Source organism: Eucyclogobius newberryi, unplaced genomic scaffold (genome assembly GCF_026437365.1).
Source record: "Eucyclogobius newberryi isolate DKJ021-1_F unplaced genomic scaffold, fEucNew1.0.hap1 SCAF_15, whole genome shotgun sequence".
NCBI classification, from domain to species: Eukaryota; Metazoa; Chordata; class Actinopteri; order Gobiiformes; family Gobiidae; genus Eucyclogobius; species Eucyclogobius newberryi.
This window is the reverse complement of record NW_027315779.1, coordinates 33,712,866-33,733,848: the sequence shown is the minus strand read 5'-3', so window position 1 is coordinate 33,733,848 and position 20,983 is coordinate 33,712,866. Positions and strand designations below refer to the sequence as shown.

The 20,983-nt window shown below is 48.2% G+C and overlaps 1 protein-coding gene across 1 annotated transcript in view; it reads left to right on the top strand.

The window, feature by feature from the left end:
* arhgef12b (Rho guanine nucleotide exchange factor (GEF) 12b) overlaps positions 1 to 20,983 on the top strand; it is a 121,164-nt gene that overhangs the window by 67,116 nt on the left and 33,065 nt on the right. Inside the window, exons 19-22 of the mRNA XM_072445465.1 lie at positions 1,506 to 1,653; positions 1,732 to 1,907; positions 3,577 to 3,723; positions 17,544 to 17,629. Coding sequence (XP_072301566.1) covers positions 1,506 to 1,653; positions 1,732 to 1,907; positions 3,577 to 3,723; positions 17,544 to 17,629 — 557 coding nt within the window. The remainder of the gene's footprint in view (positions 1 to 1,505; positions 1,654 to 1,731; positions 1,908 to 3,576; positions 3,724 to 17,543; positions 17,630 to 20,983) is intronic.

The following is a 20,983-nucleotide window of genomic DNA, read 5'->3' as shown; positions in this document are numbered from 1 at the left end:
TTCATCTCTCCAGCGCCTTCAACACCATCAGCTCCTGAGGGACAAGCTGGAGACGGCTGGTGTGGAGTATGACCTGCAGAGTGGATCCTGGACTACCTCACAGACCGACCCCAGTTTGTGAGAGCCCGGAACTGTGTGTCTGACACTCAGACCTGCAGTGTGGGGACCTGCAGTGTGGGGGACCTGCAGTGTGGAGGACCTGCAGTGTGGGGGACCTGCAGTGTGGGGGACCTGCAGTGTGGGGGACCTGCAGTGTGGGGGACCTGCAGTGTGGGGGCGCCCCAGGGCACTGTCCTCGCGCCCTTTCTCTTCACCCTCTACACTGCAGACTTCAGACACGACATGGACAGCTGTGTCCTGCAGAAATTCTCTGACCACTCTGCCATCATTGGACTCATCACAGACGAGGATGATGTGGAGGACAGAGGACTGGAACAGGACTTTGTGGACTGGTGTCAGCGGAACCACCTCCTCATCAACGCGGGGAAGACCAAGGAGATGGTGGTTGGCCTTCCACAGAGGCCACGCCCCCCTCACCAGAGAACCTCCAGGGACGGGACATTGAGCCAGAGTGACTCATACAAGGACCTGGTGTTCATCTGAACCACAAACTGGACTGGACTCATAACACAGACTGTACAGGAAGAGCCAGAGTCGGCTCTACCTCCTGAGGAGACTCAGGTCTTTTGGAGTGACAGGGCCACTCCTGACAGGGCCGCTCCTGACAGGGCCACTCCTGACAGGGCCGCTCCTGAAGACCTTCTCTGACTCTGTGGTGCATCAGCTCCTGTAGGTGTGGTCATCACAGAGAGGGAGAGGAAGAAGCTGGACAAAGCTCCGTCCTGGGCTGTCCTCTGGACTCGGTGCAGGAGGTGGAGGACAGAAGGGTCCTGGCTAAACTCACATCTATGCTGGACCATGAGTGTCGCCCCCTGCAGGACACTCTGTCCCCTGCAGGACACTCTGTCCCCTGCAGGACACGCTGTCCCCTGCAGGACACTCTGTCCCCTGCAGGACACTGTCCCCTGCAGGACACTCTTCTGTGACTGATCCACCCTCGCTGTGTGAAGGAGACGTTTCACAGTCTGTCCATCTGCTGCTGTCACACTCTAAAACAAACACTGTCATATCCATGTGCAACACTCTGACATAATGTCAATCACATTGGTGCAATAGTCTCTGTCCATATAACTGCTGTAAATAAGAGTGTTACTATTGATATTATTATTTTTAACTTTTTATTAAGACAAAAAGAGCTTTTTTTTAAGTTGTTTTTTTTTGGAAGTTATCTGTTCTTTGTTGTTTACTTCTGTACCTACTTTGTGTTGCAACTCTGGAATTTCCCCATTGTGGGACAAATTAAGGCTTATCTTATCTAATCTTATCTTATGATTCATTTGATTTATTGCCCATTCCTACTATTTTGTGTTTTTTCAATACAATAATGAACCTTTGGGGTTTGGATTCTTACTTAGTAACAAGCCTAATTGCTGTTGTCTGTGCAGACATATCGTCTCTCTCCCCAGACCATCGACTGTCTGAGGGCCCCCAGTCTGCTGAGACCCCTGAGGGCCTCTCCTGCCTCCCCAGCACACAGTTTGACTTCAGCTGTCCCAGTGTGGACCTGCAGGACGAAGACCAGGACTCCTTCAGGTTTCACTTCTTCTCAATATACTTATACAATAAGATAAATGTTATTGTATTCACAGTTTAGTTTTCCTGCTTGTGCAGCCGCCGTCTGGAGACTTCTGGGGCTTCTGGGGCCACAGTGGACGTCCTGAGTGAAGATGACCAGGGGGGTGAGGTGGAGGCGGAGGAGGTGTCCCCGACCTGGCAGAGTGCGGTCAGCCGGGACGTCCTCACAACACTCACGCCCAGAGAGATCGAGAAACAAGAGGTCATTAACGGTAATATATGCCTCGTATGATGAAAATATACAGTGTATGTGTATGAATGTGGTGAGGTCATTGGTTGATTGACCGGTGCAGACGACATCAGAGCATCGACATTCATGACCCATTGCTCTGACCCAATCACTTCGCTCGCCTGTTGTACTCAGACTTCAGATCGAACACTCCTTCACTTACAAATGAATGAAACCAACCCTCATATTAAAGTATCCATCGGGGTTGCAGGTGACCACGAGCCTATCCCAGTGACTTTGGGCCTTAGGCGGGGTACACCCTGGACAGTGGCCAACTCATCGCAGGTTTAACACAGAGACATAGACATTACAGACACTATTCACTCTCACATTCAGTCACTAGGGCCAATTTAGAGTCACCAATTCTCCCTAACACATGCATGTGTTTGGACAGTGGGAGGAGCCGGAGAACCCGGAGAGAACCCACGATAACACGGGGAGAACATGTAGACTCCACCCAGAGAGATCATGTGATGTTGGTCTGGTCTGAGAATCGAACCCATGATCTCCTTCTTGGGAGGCAAGAGCGCTAACCGCCTTTGCCACCGTGCTGTAATTTTGAAAATTGTAATTTCATTTATTTCCCTGCTCTCCTCATTACCAGTTTACTATAAAAGAGGAACATACTCTTTTATATTATACTGGTATAAGTGGTTAGCCGCGTTGCTAAGTGGTTGATAGCATGAGCATCACCCGCTGCATCCTCTAATGTACTGTATATGTCTCTGTGAGTACAAAGTACTGGTGAATCTATAAATATTACATTTCATAAATTAATACATAATATGGGGTTGAATCCTAATATACAATATCATTTTTTTTTTTAAGGAAATAAACTAAACTACATTTCCACACCAGAGCCATAACCCCATGTCACAACATGTCAAAGTTCCCATATTTCACAAGGAAAGGCGACTTCTGATGGATGAAGAGTGGGAAGAGTCTGTACTTCACGAAATCACACGTCTCGAGGGAATTGGCTTGAAAAATGTATCACGTTTCTTCATAACTCCATGTCAAAGAAACTGTGACACCAGGAGGCGATAATCTGCTGCATTTTGAACCAGTCGAAAGCTTTTTATGGAGCATTTTTGACCATGCATTATCGACATTACAAACATATAAAGCTGGTGACAAGATGAATAATACATTTGGGTCGATAAAATGATTTCATTAACTTGATGCATATTTTTTCCCTTTAATTGCTTTAAAAAATAAACGTTTATTTTAAAATGAATCATTTCTGCCAGACAGACTCCTCCCCCTTGCTCCAAATGCTTTAGGTTTATTCAGCACAAACGTGTCGGCCTAATTAAAAACCTAAAATGTAACTTACTGATTGAGTCCAATGGTACGAAATATTTTATACAGACTCATGTCATTTATTCTGAACACTCTATTATGAACAGCTTGTTATTCATTCAAGTCATTCATTTAGTGTTAAAACGTGTCTAAATGTACAATTTAGTACAACATGATTAAGAAAAATAATGTGATTAATTGATATTAATGAAGGTCTGTCTTTAATTGCATTAAATACATTTAATTTTGGGGTTAGAGATAGAACGTCACACACATCATATACAGACATTTAAAGAAGCAGATGATCTGTTATAAATAACTCTGTCTAAAGCTGTTTCCTGTCGCCTCAGAGCTGCTGAACACTGAGCGGGCGCACGTGAGGAGGCTGAAGGTGCTGGACGGCGTCTTCTACCAGAGGCTGAGCCGAGACGCCATCCTCCCTCCAGACGACCTCAGGAGCATCTTCAGCAACCTGCAGGAAATCATCCAGCTGCACAGTACGTCCTCTGTGTGTGTGTACTACAGCTGTGTGTGTGTACTACAGCTGTGTGGTGTACTACAGCTGTGTGTGTGTACTACAGCTGTGTGGTGTACTACAGCTGTGTGGTGTACTACAGCTGTGTGTGTGTACTACAGCTGTGTGGTGTACTACAGCTGTGTGTGTGTACTACAGCTGTGTGGTGTACTACAGCTGTGTGGTGTACTACAGCTGTGTGTGTGTACTACAGCTGTGTGGTGTACTACAGCTGTGTGGTGTACTACAGCTGTGTGGTGTACTACAGCTGTGTGTGTGTGAACTACAGCTGTGTGTGGTGTACTACAGCTGTGTGTGTGTGTGTGTGTACTACAGCTGTGTGTGTGTGTACTACAGCTGTGTGTGTGTGTGTGTGTGTACTACAGCTGTGTGTGTGTGTACTACAGCTGTGTGTGTGTGTACTACAGCTGTGTGTGTGTACTACAGCTGTGTGTGGTGTACTACAGCTGTGTGGTGTACTACAGCTGTGTGTGTGTACTACAGCTGTGTGGTGTACTACAGCTGTGTGTGTGTACTACAGCTGTGTGGTGTACTACAGCTGTGTGGTGTACTACAGCTGTGTGTGTGTACTACAGCTGTGTGGTGTACTACAGCTGTGTGGTGTACTACAGCTGTGTGGTGTACTACAGCTGTGTGTGTGTGAACTACAGCTGTGTGTGGTGTACTACAGCTGTGTGTGTGTGTGTGTGTACTACAGCTGTGTGTGTGTGTACTACAGCTGTGTGTGTGTGTGTGTGTGTACTACAGCTGTGTGTGTGTGTACTACAGCTGTGTGTGTGTGTACTACAGCTGTGTGTGTGTACTACAGCTGTGTGTGTGTACTACAGCTGTATGGTGTACTACAGCTGTGTGTGTGTACTACAGCTGTGTGGTGTACTACAGCTGTGTGTGTGTACTACAGCTGTATGGTGTACTACAGCTGTGTGTGTGTACTACAGCTGTGTGGTGTACTACAGCTGTGTGGTGTACTACAGCTGTGTGTGTGTACTACAGCTGTGTGTGTGTACTACAGCTGTGTGTGTGTACTACAGCTGTGTGTGTACTACAGCTGTATGGTGTACTACAGCTGTGTGTGTGTACTACAGCTGTGTGGTGTACTACAGCTGTGTGGTGTACTACAGCTGTGTGGTGTACTACAGCTGTGTGTGTGTGTGTGTGTGTGTACTACAGCTGTGTGTGTGTGTACTACAGCTGTGTGTGTGTGTACTACAGCTGTGTGGTGTACTACAGCTGTGTGTGTGTGAACTACAGCTGTGTGTGGTGTACTACAGCTGTGTGTGTGTGTGTGTACTACAGCTGTGTGTGTGTGTACTACAGCTGTGTGTGTGTGTACTACAGCTGTGTGTGTGTGTGTGTGTGTGTGTACTACAGCTGTGTGTGTGTGTACTACAGCTGTGTGTGTGTGTACTACAGCTGTGTGTGTGTGTACTACAGCTGTGTGTGTATGAACTACAGCTGTGTGTGTGTGTACTACAGCTGTGTGTGTACTACAGTTGTGTGTGTGTACTACAGCTGTGTGTGTGTACTACAACTGTGTGTGTGTGTACTACAGCTGTGTGTGTGTACTACAGCTGTGTGTGTGTACTACAGCTGTGTGTGTGTACTACAGCTGTATGGTGTACTACAGCTGTGTGTGTGTACTACAGCTGTGTGGTGTACTACAGCTGTGTGTGTGTACTACAGCTGTATGGTGTACTACAGCTGTGTGTGTGTACTACAGCTGTGTGGTGTACTACAGCTGTGTGGTGTACTACAGCTGTGTGTGTGTACTACAGCTGTGTGTGTGTACTACAGCTGTGTGTGTGTACTACAGCTGTGTGTGTACTACAGCTGTATGGTGTACTACAGCTGTGTGTGTGTACTACAGCTGTGTGGTGTACTACAGCTGTGTGGTGTACTACAGCTGTGTGTGTGTGTGTGTGTGTGTGTACTACAGCTGTGTGTGTGTGTACTACAGCTGTGTGTGTGTGTGTACTACAGCTGTGTGGTGTACTACAGCTGTGTGTGTGTGAACTACAGCTGTGTGTGGTGTACTACAGCTGTGTGTGTGTGTGTGTGTACTACAGCTGTGTGTGTGTGTACTACAGCTGTGTGTGTGTGTACTACAGCTGTGTGTGTGTACTACAGCTGTGTGTGTGTACTACAGCTGTGTGTGTACTACAGCTGTATGGTGTACTACAGCTGTGTGTGTGTACTACAGCTGTGTGGTGTACTACAGCTGTGTGGTGTACTACAGCTGTGTGGTGTACTACAGCTGTGTGTGTGTGTGTGTGTGTGTGTACTACAGCTGTGTGTGTGTGTACTACAGCTGTGTGGTGTACTACAGCTGTGTGTGTGTGAACTACAGCTGTGTGTGGTGTACTACAGCTGTGTGTGTGTGTGTGTGTACTACAGCTGTGTGTGTGTGTACTACAGCTGTGTGTGTGTGTACTACAGCTGTGTGTGTGTACTACAGCTGTGTGTGTGTACTACAGCTGTGTGTGTACTACAGCTGTATGGTGTACTACAGCTGTGTGTGTGTACTACAGCTGTGTGGTGTACTACAGCTGTGTGGTGTACTACAGCTGTGTGGTGTACTACAGCTGTGTGTGTGTGTGTGTGTGTGTGTACTACAGCTGTGTGTGTGTGTGCTACAGCTGTGTGTGTGTGTGTACTACAGCTGTGTGTGTGTACTACAGCTGTGTGTGGTGTACTACAGCTGTGTGGTGTACTACAGCTGTGTGTGTGTACTACAGCTGTGTGGTGTACTACAGCTGTGTGTGGTGTACTACAGCTGTGTGGTGTACTACAGCTGTGTGTGTGTACTACAGCTGTGTGGTGTACTACAGCTGTGTGGTGTACTACAGCTGTGTGGTGTACTACAGCTGTGTGTGTGTGAACTACAGCTGTGTGTGGTGTACTACAGCTGTGTGTGTGTGTGTGTGTACTACAGCTGTGTGTGTGTGTACTACAGCTGTGTGTGTGTGTGTGTGTGTACTACAGCTGTGTGTGTGTGTACTACAGCTGTGTGTGTGTGTACTACAGCTGTGTGTGTGTACTACAGCTGTGTGTGTGTACTACAGCTGTATGGTGTACTACAGCTGTGTGTGTGTACTACAGCTGTGTGGTGTACTACAGCTGTGTGTGTGTACTACAGCTGTATGGTGTACTACAGCTGTGTGTGTGTACTACAGCTGTGTGGTGTACTACAGCTGTGTGGTGTACTACAGCTGTGTGTGTGTACTACAGCTGTGTGTGTGTACTACAGCTGTGTGTGTGTACTACAGCTGTGTGTGTACTACAGCTGTATGGTGTACTACAGCTGTGTGTGTGTACTACAGCTGTGTGGTGTACTACAGCTGTGTGGTGTACTACAGCTGTGTGGTGTACTACAGCTGTGTGTGTGTGTGTGTGTACTACAGCTGTGTGTGTGTGTACTACAGCTGTGTGTGTGTGTACTACAGCTGTGTGGTGTACTACAGCTGTGTGTGTGTGAACTACAGCTGTGTGTGGTGTACTACAGCTGTGTGTGTGTGTGTGTACTACAGCTGTGTGTGTGTGTACTACAGCTGTGTGTGTGTGTACTACAGCTGTGTGTGTGTGTGTGTGTGTGTGTACTACAGCTGTGTGTGTGTGTACTACAGCTGTGTGTGTGTGTACTACAGCTGTGTGTGTGTGTACTACAGCTGTGTGTGTATGAACTACAGCTGTGTGTGTGTGTACTACAGCTGTGTGTGTACTACAGTTGTGTGTGTGTACTACAGCTGTGTGTGTGTACTACAACTGTGTGTGTGTGTACTACAGCTGTGTGTGTGTACTACAGCTGTGTGTGTGTACTACAGCTGTGTGTGTGTACTACAGCTGTATGGTGTACTACAGCTGTGTGTGTGTACTACAGCTGTGTGGTGTACTACAGCTGTGTGTGTGTACTACAGCTGTATGGTGTACTACAGCTGTGTGTGTGTACTACAGCTGTGTGGTGTACTACAGCTGTGTGGTGTACTACAGCTGTGTGTGTGTACTACAGCTGTGTGTGTGTACTACAGCTGTGTGTGTGTACTACAGCTGTGTGTGTACTACAGCTGTATGGTGTACTACAGCTGTGTGTGTGTACTACAGCTGTGTGGTGTACTACAGCTGTGTGGTGTACTACAGCTGTGTGGTGTACTACAGCTGTGTGTGTGTGTGTGTGTGTACTACAGCTGTGTGTGTGTGTACTACAGCTGTGTGTGTGTGTGTACTACAGCTGTGTGGTGTACTACAGCTGTGTGTGTGTGAACTACAGCTGTGTGTGGTGTACTACAGCTGTGTGTGTGTGTGTGTGTACTACAGCTGTGTGTGTGTGTACTACAGCTGTGTGTGTGTGTACTACAGCTGTGTGTGTGTACTACAGCTGTGTGTGTGTACTACAGCTGTGTGTGTACTACAGCTGTATGGTGTACTACAGCTGTGTGTGTGTACTACAGCTGTGTGGTGTACTACAGCTGTGTGGTGTACTACAGCTGTGTGGTGTACTACAGCTGTGTGTGTGTGTGTGTGTGTGTGTACTACAGCTGTGTGTGTGTGTACTACAGCTGTGTGTGTGTGTGTACTACAGCTGTGTGGTGTACTACAGCTGTGTGTGTGTGAACTACAGCTGTGTGTGGTGTACTACAGCTGTGTGTGTGTGTGTGTGTACTACAGCTGTGTGTGTGTGTACTACAGCTGTGTGTGTGTGTGTGTACTACAGCTGTGTGTGTGTGTGTGTACTACAGCTGTGTGTGTGTGTACTACAGCTGTGTGTGTGTGTACTACAGCTGTGTGTGTGTGTACTACAGCTGTGTGTGTATGAACTACAGCTGTGTGTGTGTACTACAGCTGTGTGTGTGTACTACAGCTGTGTGTGTGTGTACTACAGCTGTGTGTGGTGTACTACAGCTGTGTGTGTACTACAGTTGTGTGTGTGTACTACAGCTGTGTGTGTGTACTACAACTGTGTGTGTGTGTACTACAGCTGTGTGTGTGTACTACAGCTGTGTGTGTGTACTACAGCTGTGTGGTGTACTACAGCTGTGTGTGGTGTACTACAGCTGTATGTGGTGTACTACAGCTGTGTGTGGTGTACTACAGCTGTGTGTGGTGTACTACAGCTGTGTGTGTGTGTACTACAGCTGTGTGTGGTGTACTACAGCTGTGTGTGTGTGTACTACAGCTGTGTGTGTGTGTACTACAGCTGTGTGTGTACTACAGCTGTGTGTGTGTGTACTACAGCTGTGTGTGTGTACTACAGCTGTGTGTGTGTACTACAGCTGTGTGTGGTGTACTACAGCTGTATGTGGTGTACTACAGCTGTGTGTGGTGTACTACAGCTGTGTGTGGTGTACTACAGCTGTGTGTGTGTGTACTACAGCTGTGTGTGGTGTACTACAGCTGTGTGTGTGTGTACTACAGCTGTGTGTGTGTGTACTACAGCTGTGTGTGTACTACAGCTGTGTGTGTGTACTACAGCTGTGTGTGTGTGTGTGTGTACTACAGCGGTGTGTGTGTACTACAGCTATGTGTGTGTGTGTACTACAGCTGTGTGTGGTGTACTACAGCTGTGTGTGTGTGTACTACAGCTGTGTGTGGTGTACTACAGCTGTGTGTGTGTACTACAGCTGTGTGTGGTGTACTACAGCCGTGTGTGTGTACTACAGCTGAGTGTGTGTGTACTACAGCTGTGTGTGGTGTACTACAGCTGTGTGTGTGTACTACAGCCGTGTGTGTGTACTACAGCTGTGTGTGTGTGTACTACAGCTGTGTGTGGTGTACTACAGCTGTTTATGTGTGAACTACAGCTGTTTGTGTGTGTACTACAGCTGTGTGTGTGTGTGTGTGTGTGTGTGTGTGTACTACAGCTGTGTGTGGTGTACTACAGCTGTTTGTGTGTGAACTACAGCTGTTTGTGTGTGAACTACAGCTGTGTGTGTGTGTGTACTACAGCTGTGTGTGTGTGAACTACAGCTGTGTGTGTGTACTACAGCTGTGTGTGTGTGTACTACAGCTGTGTGTGTGTGTACTACAGCTGTGTGTGTGTGTACTACAGCTGTGTGTGTATGAACTACAGCTGTGTGTGTGTACTACAGCTGTGTGTGTGTGTACTACAGCTGTGTGTGTGTGTACTACAGCTGTGTGTGTGTACTACAGCTGTGTGTGTGTGTACTACAGCTGTGTGTGTGGTGTACTACAGCTGTGTGTGTGTGTACTACAGCTGTGTGTGTGTACTACAGCTGTGTGTGTGTACTACAGCTGTGTGTGTGTACTACAACTGTGTGTGTGTGTACTACAGCTGTGTGTGTGTACTACAGCTGTGTGTGTGTACTACAGCTGTGTGTGTGTGTACTACAGCTGTGTGTGTGTACTACAGCTGTGTGTGTGTGCTACAGCTGTGTTTGTGTGTGTACTACAGCTGTGTGTGTGTGTGTGAACTACAGCTGTGTGTGTGTACTACAGCTGTGTGTGTGTACTACAGCTGTGTGTGTGTACTACAGCTGTGTGTGTGTACTACAGCTGTGTGTGTGTGTATGTGTACTACAGCGGTGTGTGTGTACTACAGCTATGTGTGTGTGTGTACTACAGCTGTGTGTGGTGTACTACAGCTGTGTGTGTGTGTACTACAGCTGTGTGTGGTGTACTACAGCTGTGTGTGTGTACTACAGCTGTGTGTGGTGTACTACAGCCGTGTGTGTGTACTACAGCTGTGTGTGTGTGTACTACAGCTGTGTGTGGTGTACTACAGCTGTGTGTGTGTACTACAGCCGTGTGTGTGTACTACAGCTGTGTGTGTGTGTACTACAGCTGTGTGTGGTGTACTACAGCTGTTTATGTGTGAACTACAGCTGTTTGTGTGTGTACTACAGCTGTGTGTGTGTGTGTGTGTGTGTGTGTACTACAGCTGTGTGTGGTGTACTACAGCTGTTTGTGTGTGAACTACAGCTGTTTGTGTGTGAACTACAGCTGTGTGTGTGTGTGTACTACAGCTGTGTGTGTGTGAACTACAGCTGTGTGTGTGTACTACAGCTGTGTGTGTGTGTACTACAGCTGTGTGTGTGTGTACTACAGCTGTGTGTGTGTGTACTACAGCTGTGTGTGTATGAACTACAGCTGTGTGTGTGTGTACTACAGCTGTGTGTGTGTGTACTACAGCTGTGTGTGTGTACTACAGCTGTGTGTGTGTACTACAGCTGTGTGTGTGTGTACTACAGCTGTGTGTGTGGTGTACTACAGCTGTGTGTGTGTGTACTACAGCTGTGTGTGTGTACTACAGCTGTTTGTGTGTACTACAGCTGTGTGTGTGTACTACAACTGTGTGTGTGTGTACTACAGCTGTGTGTGTGTACTACAGCTGTGTGTGTGTACTACAGCTGTGTGTGTGTGTACTACAGCTGTGTGTGTGTGTACTACAGCTGTGTGTGTGTGCTACAGCTGTGTGTGTGTGTGTACTACAGCTGTGTGTGTGTGTGTGAACTACAGCTGTGTGTGTGTACTACAGCTGTGTGTGTGTACTACAGCTGTGTGTGTGTGTACTACAGCTGTGTGTGTGTGTACTAATGCTGTGTGTGTGTACTACAGCTGTGTGTGGTGTATACAGCTGTGTGTGTGTACTACAGCTGTGTGTGTGTGTGAACTACAGCTGTGTGTGTGTACTACAGCTGTGTGTGGTGTACTACAGCTGTGTGTGTACTACAGCTGTGTGTGTGTACTACAGCTGTGTGTGTGTGTGAACTACAGCTGTGTGTGGTGTACTACAGGTGTGTGTGTGTACTACAGCTGTGTGTGTGTACTACAGCTGTGTGTGTGTACTACAGCTGTGTGTGTGTGTGAACTACAGCTGTGTGTGGTGTACTACAGGTGTGTGTGTGTACTACAGCTGTGTGTGTGTGTACTACAGCTGTGTGTGTGTACTACAGCTGTGTTTGTGTGTGTGTGTACTACAGCTGTGTGGTGTACTACAGCAGTGTGTGTGTGTACTACAGCTGTGTATGGTGTACTACAGCTGTGTGTGGTGTACTACAGCTGTGTGTGTGTACTACAGCTGTGTGTGGTGTACTACAGCTGTGTGTGTGTGTGCTACAGCTGTGTGTGGTGTACTACAGCTGTGTGTGTGTGTACTACAGATGTGTGTGTGTGTACTACAGCTGTGTGTGGTGTACTACAGATGTGTGTGTGTACTACAGCTGTGTGTGTGTGTACTACCGCTGTGTGTGGTGTACTACCGCTGTGTGTGTGTACTACAGCTGTGTGTGGTGTACTACAGCTGTGTGTGAACTACAGCTGTGTGTGTGTACTACAGCTGTGTGTGGTGTACTACAGCTGTGTGTGTGTTTGAACTACAGCTGTGTGTGTGTACTACAGCTGTGTGTGGTGTACTACAGCTGTGTGTGGTGTACTACAGCTGTGTGTGTACTACAGCTGTGTGTGTGTACTACAGCTGTGTGTGTGTGTACTACAGCTGTGTTTGGTGTACTACAGCTGTGTGTGTGTGTACTACAGCTGTGTGTGTGTGTACTACAGCTGTGTGTGTGTACTACAGCTGTGTGTGTGTGTGTGTGTGTGTGTACTACGGCTGTGTGTGGTGTACTACAGCTGTGTGTGTGTGTACTACAGCTGTGTGTGTGTGTACTCCAGCTGTGTGTGGTGTACTACAGCTGTGTGTGGTGTACTACAGCTGTGTGTGTGTGTGTGTACTACAGCTGTGTGTGTGTGTGTACTACAGCTGTGTGTGGTGTACTACAGCTGTGTGTGTGTGTACTACAGCTGTGTGTGTGTACTACAGCTGTGTGTGTGTGTGTACTACAGCTGTGTGTGTGTACTACAGCTGTGTGTGTGTGTGTGTGTGTACTACAGCTGTGTGTGTGTGTAATACAGCTGTGTGTGTGTGTACTACAGCTGTGTGTGGTGTACTACAGCTGTGTGTGTGTACTACAGCTTTGTGTGTGTACTACAGCTGTGTGTGTGTACTACAGCTGTGTGTGTGTGTGTGTGTACTACAGCTGTGTGTGTGTACTACAGCTGTGTGTGTGTACTACAGCTGTGTGTGTGTGTACTACAGCTGTGTGTGGTGTACTACAGCTGTGTGTGTGAACTACAGCTGTGTGTGTGTGTGAACTACAGCTGTGTGTGTGTACTACAACTGTGTGTGGTGTACTACAGCTGTGTGTGGTGTACTACAGCTGTGTGTGTACTACAGCTGTGTGTGTGTGTACTACAGCTGTGTGTGTGTGTACTACAGCTGTGTTTGGTGTACTACAGCTGTGTGTGTGTGTACTACAGCTGTGTGTGTGTGTACTACAGCTGTGTGTGTGTACTACAGCTGTGTGTGTGTGTGTGTGTGTGTGTGTGTACTACGGCTGTGTGTGGTGTACTACAGCTGTGTGTGTGTGTACTACAGCTGTGTGTGTGTGTACTCCAGCTGTGTGTGGTGTACTACAGCTGTGTGTGTGTGTACTACAGCTGTGTGTGTGTGTACTACAGCTGTGTGTGGTGTACTACAGCTGTGTGTGTGTGTACTACAGCTGTGTGTGTGTGTACTACAGCTGTGTGTGGTGTACTACAGCTGTGTGTGTGTGTACTACAGCTGTGTGTGTGTGTACTACAGCTGTGTGTGTGTGTGTACTACAGCTGTGTGTGTGTACTACAGCTGTGTGTGTGTGTGTGTACTACAGCTGTGTGTGTGTGTAATACAGCTGTGTGTGTGTACTACAGCGGTGTGTGTGTGTACTACAGCTGTGTGTGGTGTACTACAGCTGTGTGTGTGAACTACAGCTGTGTGTGTGTGTGAACTACAGCTGTGTGTGTGTACTACAGCTGTGTGTGGTGTACTACAGCTGTGTGTGGTGTACTACAGCTGTGTGTGTACTACAGCTGTGTGTGTGTACTACAGCTGTGTGTGTGTGTACTACAGCTGTGTTTGGTGTACTGCAGCTGTGTGTGTGTGTACTACAGCTGTGTGTGTGTGTACTACAGCTGTGTGTGTGTACTACAGCTGTGTGTGTGTGTGTGTGTGTACTACGGCTGTGTGTGGTGTACTACAGCTGTGTGTGTGTGTACTACAGCTGTGTGTGTGTGTACTCCAGCTGTGTGTGGTGTACTACAGCTGTGTGTGTGTGTACTACAGCTGTGTGTGTGTGTACTACAGCTGTGTGTGGTGTACTACAGCTGTGTGTGTGTGTACTACAGCTGTGTGTGTGTGTACTACAGCTGTGTGTGGTGTACTACAGCTGTGTGCGTGTGTACTACAGCTGTGTGTGTGTGTGTGTACTACAGCTGTGTGTGTGTGTGTACTACAGCTGTGTGTGTGTACTACAGCTGTGTGTGTGTGTGTGTGTGTACTACAGCTGTGTGTGTGTGTAATACAGCTGTGTGTGTGTGTACTACAGCTGTGTGTGTGTGTACTACCGCTGTGTGTGTGTACTACAGCTGTGTGTGTGTGTACTACAGCTGTGTGTGTGTACTACAGCTGTGTGTGTGTGTGTACTACAGCTGTGTGTGTGTACTACAGCTGTGTGTGGTGTATTACAGCTGTGTGTGTGTGTGTGTACTACAGCTGTGTGTGGTGTATTACAGCTGTGTGTGGTGTACTACAGCTGTGTGTGGTGTATTACAGCTGTGTATGGTGTACTACAGCTGTGTGTGTACTACATCTGTGTGTGTGTGTGTGTGTGTGTGTGTGTGTACTACCGCTGTGTGTGGTGTACTACAGCTGTGTGTGTGTACTACAGCTGTGTGTGTACTACAGCTGTGTGTGGTGTACTACAGCTGTTTGTGTGTACTACAGCTGTGTGTGTGTACTACAGCTGTGTGTGTGTACTACAGCTGTGTGTGTGTGTACTACAGCTGTGTGTGGTGTACTAGAGCTGTGTGTGTGTGTACTAATGCTGTGTGTGTGTGTGTGTGGGTACTACAGCTGTGTGTGTGTGTACTACAGCTGTGTGTGGTGTATTACAGCTGTGTGTGGTGTACTACAGCTGTGTGTGGTGTACTACAGCTGTGTGTGGTGTACTACAGCTGTGTGTGTGTACTACAGCTGTGTGTGGTGTACTACAGCTGTGTGTGTACTAAAGCTGTGTGTGGTGTACTACAGCTGTGTGTGTGTACTACAGCTGTGTCTGGTGTACTACAGCTTTTTGTGGTGTATTACAGCTATGTATGGTGTACTACAGCTGTGTGTGTGTGTGTGTACTACAGCTGTGTTTGTGTACTACAGCTGTGTGTGGTGTACTACAGCTGTGTGTGGTGTACTACAGCTGTGTGTGGTGTACTACAGCTGTGTGTGGTGTACTACAGCTGTTTGTGTGTGTACTACAGCTGTGTGTGTGTGTACTACAGCTGTGTGTGGTGTACTACAGCTGTGTGTGTGTGTACTACAGCTGTGTGTGTGTGTACTACAGCTGTGTGTGGTGTACTACAGCTGTGTGTGTGTGTACTACAGCTGTGTGTGTGTGTACTACAGCTGTGTGTGGTGTACTACAGCTGTGTGTGTGTGTACTACAGCTGTGTGTGTGTGTGTGTACTACAGCTGTGTGTGTGTACTACAGCTGTGTGTGTGTGTGTGTGTACTACAGCTGTGTGTGTGTGTAATACAGCTGTGTGTGTGTGTACTACAGCTGTGTGTGTGTGTACTACCGCTGTGTGTGTGTACTACAGCTGTGTGTGTGTGTACTACAGCTGTGTGTGTGTACTACAGCTGTGTGTGTGTGTGTACTACAGCTGTGTGTGTGTACTACAGCTGTGTGTGGTGTATTACAGCTGTGTGTGTGTGTGTACTACAGCTGTGTGTGGTGTACTACAGCTGTGTGTGGTGTATTACAGCTGTGTATGGTGTACTACAGCTGTGTGCGTACTACATCTGTGTGTGTGTGTGTGTGTGTACTACCGCTGTGTGTGGTGTACTACCGCTGTGTGTGTGTGTACTACAGCTGTGTGTGGTGTACTACAGCTGTGTGTGTGTACTACAGCTGTGTGTGTGTACTACAGCTGTGTGTGGTGTACTACAGCTGTTTGTGTGTGTACTACAGCTGTGTGTGTGTACTACAGCTGTGTGTGTGTGTACTACAGCTGTGTGTGGTGTACTACAGCTGTGTGTGTGTGTACTAATGCTGTGTGTGTGTGTGTACTACAGCTGTGTGTGTGTGTACTACAGCTGTGTGTGGTGTATTACAGCTGTGTGTGGTGTACTACAGCTGTGTGTGGTGTACTACAGCTGTGTGTGGTGTACTACAGCTGTGTGGGGTGTACTACAGCTGTGTGTGTGTGTACTACAGCTGTGTGTGTGTGTGTGTACTACAGCTGTGTGTGTGTGTACTACAGCTGTGTGTGTGTGTGTGTACTACAGCTGTGTGTGTGTGTACTAATGCTGTGTGTGTGTGTGTACTACAGCTGTGTGGGGTGTACTACAGCTGTGTGTGTGTGTACTACAGCTGTGTGTGTGTGTGTGTACTACAGCTGTGCATGGTGTACTACAGCTGTGTGTGGTGTACTACAGCTGTGTGTGTGTACTACAGCTATGTATGGTGTACTACAGCTGTGTGTGTGTGTGTACTACAGCTGTGTTTGTGTACTACAGCTGTGTGTGGTGTACTACAGCTGTGTGTGGTGTACTACAGCTGTGTGTGGTGTACTAAAGCTGTGTGTGTGTGTACTACGGCTGTGTGTGTGTGTGTACTACAGCTGTGTGTGTGTACTACAGCTGTGTGTGTGTGTACTACAGCTGTGTGTGTGTACTACAGCTGTGTGTGGTGTACTACAGCTGTGTGTGTGTGTACTACAGCTGTGTGTGTGTGTACTACAGCTGTGTGTGGTGTACTACAGCTGTGTGTGTGTGTGTGTACTACAGCTGTGTGTGTGTACTACAGCTGTGTTTGTGTGTGTGTGTGTGTACTACGGCTGTGTGTGGTGTACTACAGCTGTGTGTGTGTAATACAGTTGTGTGTGTGTGTACTACAGCTGTGTGTGGTGTACTACAGCTGTGTGTGTGTGTACTACAGCTGTGTGTGTGTGTACTACAGCTGTGTGTGTGTACTACAGCTGTGTGTGTGTGTACTACAGCTGTGTGTGTGTGTGTGTGTGTACTACAGCTGTGTGTGTGTAATACAGTTGTGTGTGTGTGTACTACAGCTGTGTGTGGTGTACTACAGCTGTGTGTGTGTACTACAGCTGTGTGTGGTGTACTACAGCTGTGTGTGTGTACTACAGCTGTGTGTGTGTGTGTGTGTGTGTGTGTGTGTGTACTACAGCTGTGTGTGTGTGTACTACAGCTGTGTGTGTGTGTACTACAGCTGTGTGTGTGTGTGTGTGTGTGTGTGTGTGTACTACAGCTGTGTGTGTGTGTACTACAGCTGTGTGTGTGTGTACTACAGCTGTGTGTGTGTGTGTGTACTACAGCTGCGTGTGTGTACTACAGCTGTGTGTGTGTGTGTGTGTGTGTGTACTACAGCTGTGTGTGTGTGTACTACAGCTGTGTGTGTGTGTGTGTGTACTACAGCTGTGTGTGTGTGTACTACAGCTGTGTGTGTGTGTACTACAGCTGTGTGTGTGTGTGTGTGTGTGTACTACAGCTGTGTGTGTGTGTGTGTGTGTACTACAGCTGTGTGTGTGTGTACTACAGCTGTGTGTGTGTGTACTACAGCTGCGTGTGTGTACTACAGCTGTGTGTGTGTGTGTGTGTGTACTACAGCTGTGTGTGTGTGTACTACAGCTGTGTGTGTGTGTGTGTACTACAGCTGCGTGTGTGTACTACAGCTGTGTGTGTGTGTGTGTGTACTACAGCTGTGTGTGTTGTTACAGCCGTTCTCTCGGAGCAGATGGCAGCGGTGAGGAAGAGGAGCGAGGGCCCCGTGGTGGGCCCCATCGGAGAGGACCTGCTCACGTGGGTAAGAGCGGCTTTAGGACTCTGTGTTTCATTCTCACAGTTTGAGGTCTGAATCTGTCAGATTTAATATCAGAATCAGAAAAGTTTTTTTTCCATTGATATTGAACATAATTCACACACAGAGGAACTCACTTTGGTGATTTGGTGCAACATAAAACAATGAACAATCATTAATGATCAAATATCCTATATAAGTCAAAAATAGCATGTATTAAAGAAAAACAATTACAATGTACTATAGGATCAAAATATGCTCACACATTTACAGTAAAATGTACATATGTAGAGCAGAAAGTGATGTTGTTGTTTTTTTTTTTATTTTATTTTGCATTTAAAAGACACCACATAGTGCACTCAAAACATCAAAGCAAGTATAATCATAAGTTACATAAACTTATACATATCTATATACACATATACCGGTGCATATACATGTATATACACATCAGGTGCTGTAACATTGGTACCCACCACTTGACCGAGGAACCTAGCATCCCAAACTGAGGCCCACCCCAACTGGAGCCAGTGTCGAGGGCAAACGCACCGGCAAGCCAACACCGGACCCCCCCCAATTAACTTCACGGCGGCCCCGACCCATGCCGGAGCCAGTACTGATCCAAAATGCGGAGCTCACTTCATCCCGTGTCCAGGAATCCACTCGACCGTCCAAGAGAAGGCACGGAAATTGGGATCAAGCCTCTTACCCCGCGCCAAGCCGAAGCTGGGACTCCAGCACCGCACTATACATATACCTGTACATATACACATACACACATACATACCTACGCACCTACACCCTTACACCCTTACACCCCTACACCCTTACACACCCCCTAAAAAGAGAGGAGAGGAGAAAGGGAAAAAAAATAATAACAATAATAATAATAATTAAAAATAATAATACAAATAATAAAATATAATCATAATCATCATAATAATAAATAAATAAATACAAATAATAAAAGTAAGTACTGTATTTTACATCTATAAGAGGTTTTGGAGCGGCACCAATTATGTTCTTTACCTTGAGTTCCATATCTACAGTAATATCTGCTCACCATGATCCCTTCAATTTATCAAGTTATAGCATATCTACTTTAATGATTACTAAGTTTATCCCGTAAATTTAGTGATAGTTTTCTTAATCTGAAAAGCCCATGGTAATCACCTTTTTCCATTCCTCTCCAAAAAAGGAGGCTAGTGGGGACCAGTTTTTAACAAATGGTCCTACAGAGCCTTTCAGGACGTGTGAGAGCCTCTCGGGACGTGTGAGAGCCTTTCAGGACGTGTGAGAGCCTCTCGGGACGTGTGAGAGCCTCTCGGGACGTGTGAGAGCCTCTCGGGACGTGGGACAGCCTCTCGGGACGTTTGAGAGCCTCTCGGGACGTGTGAGAGCCTCTCGGGACGTGTGAGAGCCTCTCGGGACGTGGGACAGCCTCTCGGGACGTGTGAGAGCCTCTCGGGACGTGTGAGAGCCTCTCGGGACGTGTGAGAGCCTCTCGGGACGTGTGAGAGCCTCTCAGGACGTGGGACAGCCTCTCGGGACGTGTGAGAGCCTCTCAGGACGTGGGACAGCCTCTCGGGACGTGTAAGAGCCTCTCAGGACGTGGGACAGCCTCTCGGGACGTGTGAGAGCCTCTCAGGACGTGTGAGAGCCTCTCGGGACGTGTGAGAGCCTCTCAGGACGTGGGACAGCCTCTCGGGACGTGTAAGAGCCTCTCAGGACGTGGGACAGCCTCTCGGGACGTGTGAGAGCCTCTCAGGACGTGTGAGAGCCTCTCGGGACGTGTGAGAGCCTCTCGGGACGTGGGACAGCCTCTCGGGACGTGTGAGAGCCTCTCGGGACGTGGGACAGCCTCTCGGGACGTGTGAGAGCCTCTCGGGACGTGGGACAGCCTCTCGGGACGTGTGAGAGCCTCTCGGGACGTGTGAGAGCCTCTCGGGACGTGTGAGAGCCTCTCGGGACGTGTGAGAGCCTCTCAGGACGTGGGACAGCCTCTCGGGACGTGTGAGAGCCTCTCAGGACGTGGGACAGCCTCTCGGGACGTGTAAGAGCCTCTCAGGACGTGGGACAGCCTCTCGGGACGTGTGAGAGCCTCTCAGGACGTGTGAGAGCCTCTCGGGACGTGTGAGAGCCTCTCAGGACGTGGGACAGCCTCTCGGGACGTGTAAGAGCCTCTCAGGACGTGGGACAGCCTCTCGGGACGTGTGAGAGCCTCTCAGGACGTGTGAGAGCCTCTCGGGACGTGTGAGAGCCTCTCGGGACGTGGGACAGCCTCTCGGGACGTGTGAGAGCCTCTCGGGACGTGGGACAGCCTCTCGGGACGTGTGAGAGCCTCTCGGGACGTGGGACAGCCTCTCGGGACGTGTGAGAGCCTCTCGGGACGTGGGACAGCCTCTCGGGACGTGTGAGAGCCTCTCAGGACGTGGGACAGCCTCTCGGGACGTGTGAGAGCCTCTCGGGACGTGGGACAGCCTCTCGGGACGTGTGAGAGCCTCTCAGGACGTGGGACAGCCTCTCGGGACGTGTGAGAGCCTCTCGGGACGTGGGACAGCCTCTCGGGACGTGTGAGAGCCTCTCGGGACGTGGGACAGCCTCTCGGGACGTGTGAGAGCCTCTCGGGACGTGGGACAGCCTCTCGGGACGTGTGAGAGCCTCTCAGGACGTGGGACAGCCTCTCGGGACGTGTAAGAGCCTCTCAGGACGTGGGACAGCCTCTCGGGACGTGTGAGAGCCTCTCAGGACGTGTGAGAGCCTCTCGGGACGTGTGAGAGCCTCTCGGGACGTGGGACAGCCTCTCGGGACGTGTGAGAGCCTCTCAGGACGTGGGACAGCCTCTCGGGACGTGTAAGAGCCTCTCCAGTGGCATTAAGGACATGATCTTCTCCCTCCACATACGAAGATCTGGAGGTTCATCGTCTTGCCATCTTTGTAGGATTGTTAAGCGGCTGCAAATAATAAAATTCTAAAAATATATTTAGGTTTCTTCTCCTGTGTCTAGTCCTAAAACAAAACAATAAGGATCGGAAGAGTCGGAGGCGTTTCATTTCTGTTCGGACACATTGCCAAAAATGTTGAACTTGGGGACAAAACCATATTAGATGAGAGAACGTTCCCAAACTGGCTTTACATTTTCGACACTGTGGAGAGCTTGTAGAATCATATTTACTGTGAATAACTGTGTCACATGAAGCCTATGGATTATTTTGTATTGGGTTTCATAAGATCTATTAGAACATGTCATTTTCTTTGCATTTAATAAAACTTGTTTCCATTTTGACTCGTCCAGATGGTTCCAAAGTCATCGGTCCAAAGATTTTTACTTTTTATCAAAATGGGTTTGACAAACATACG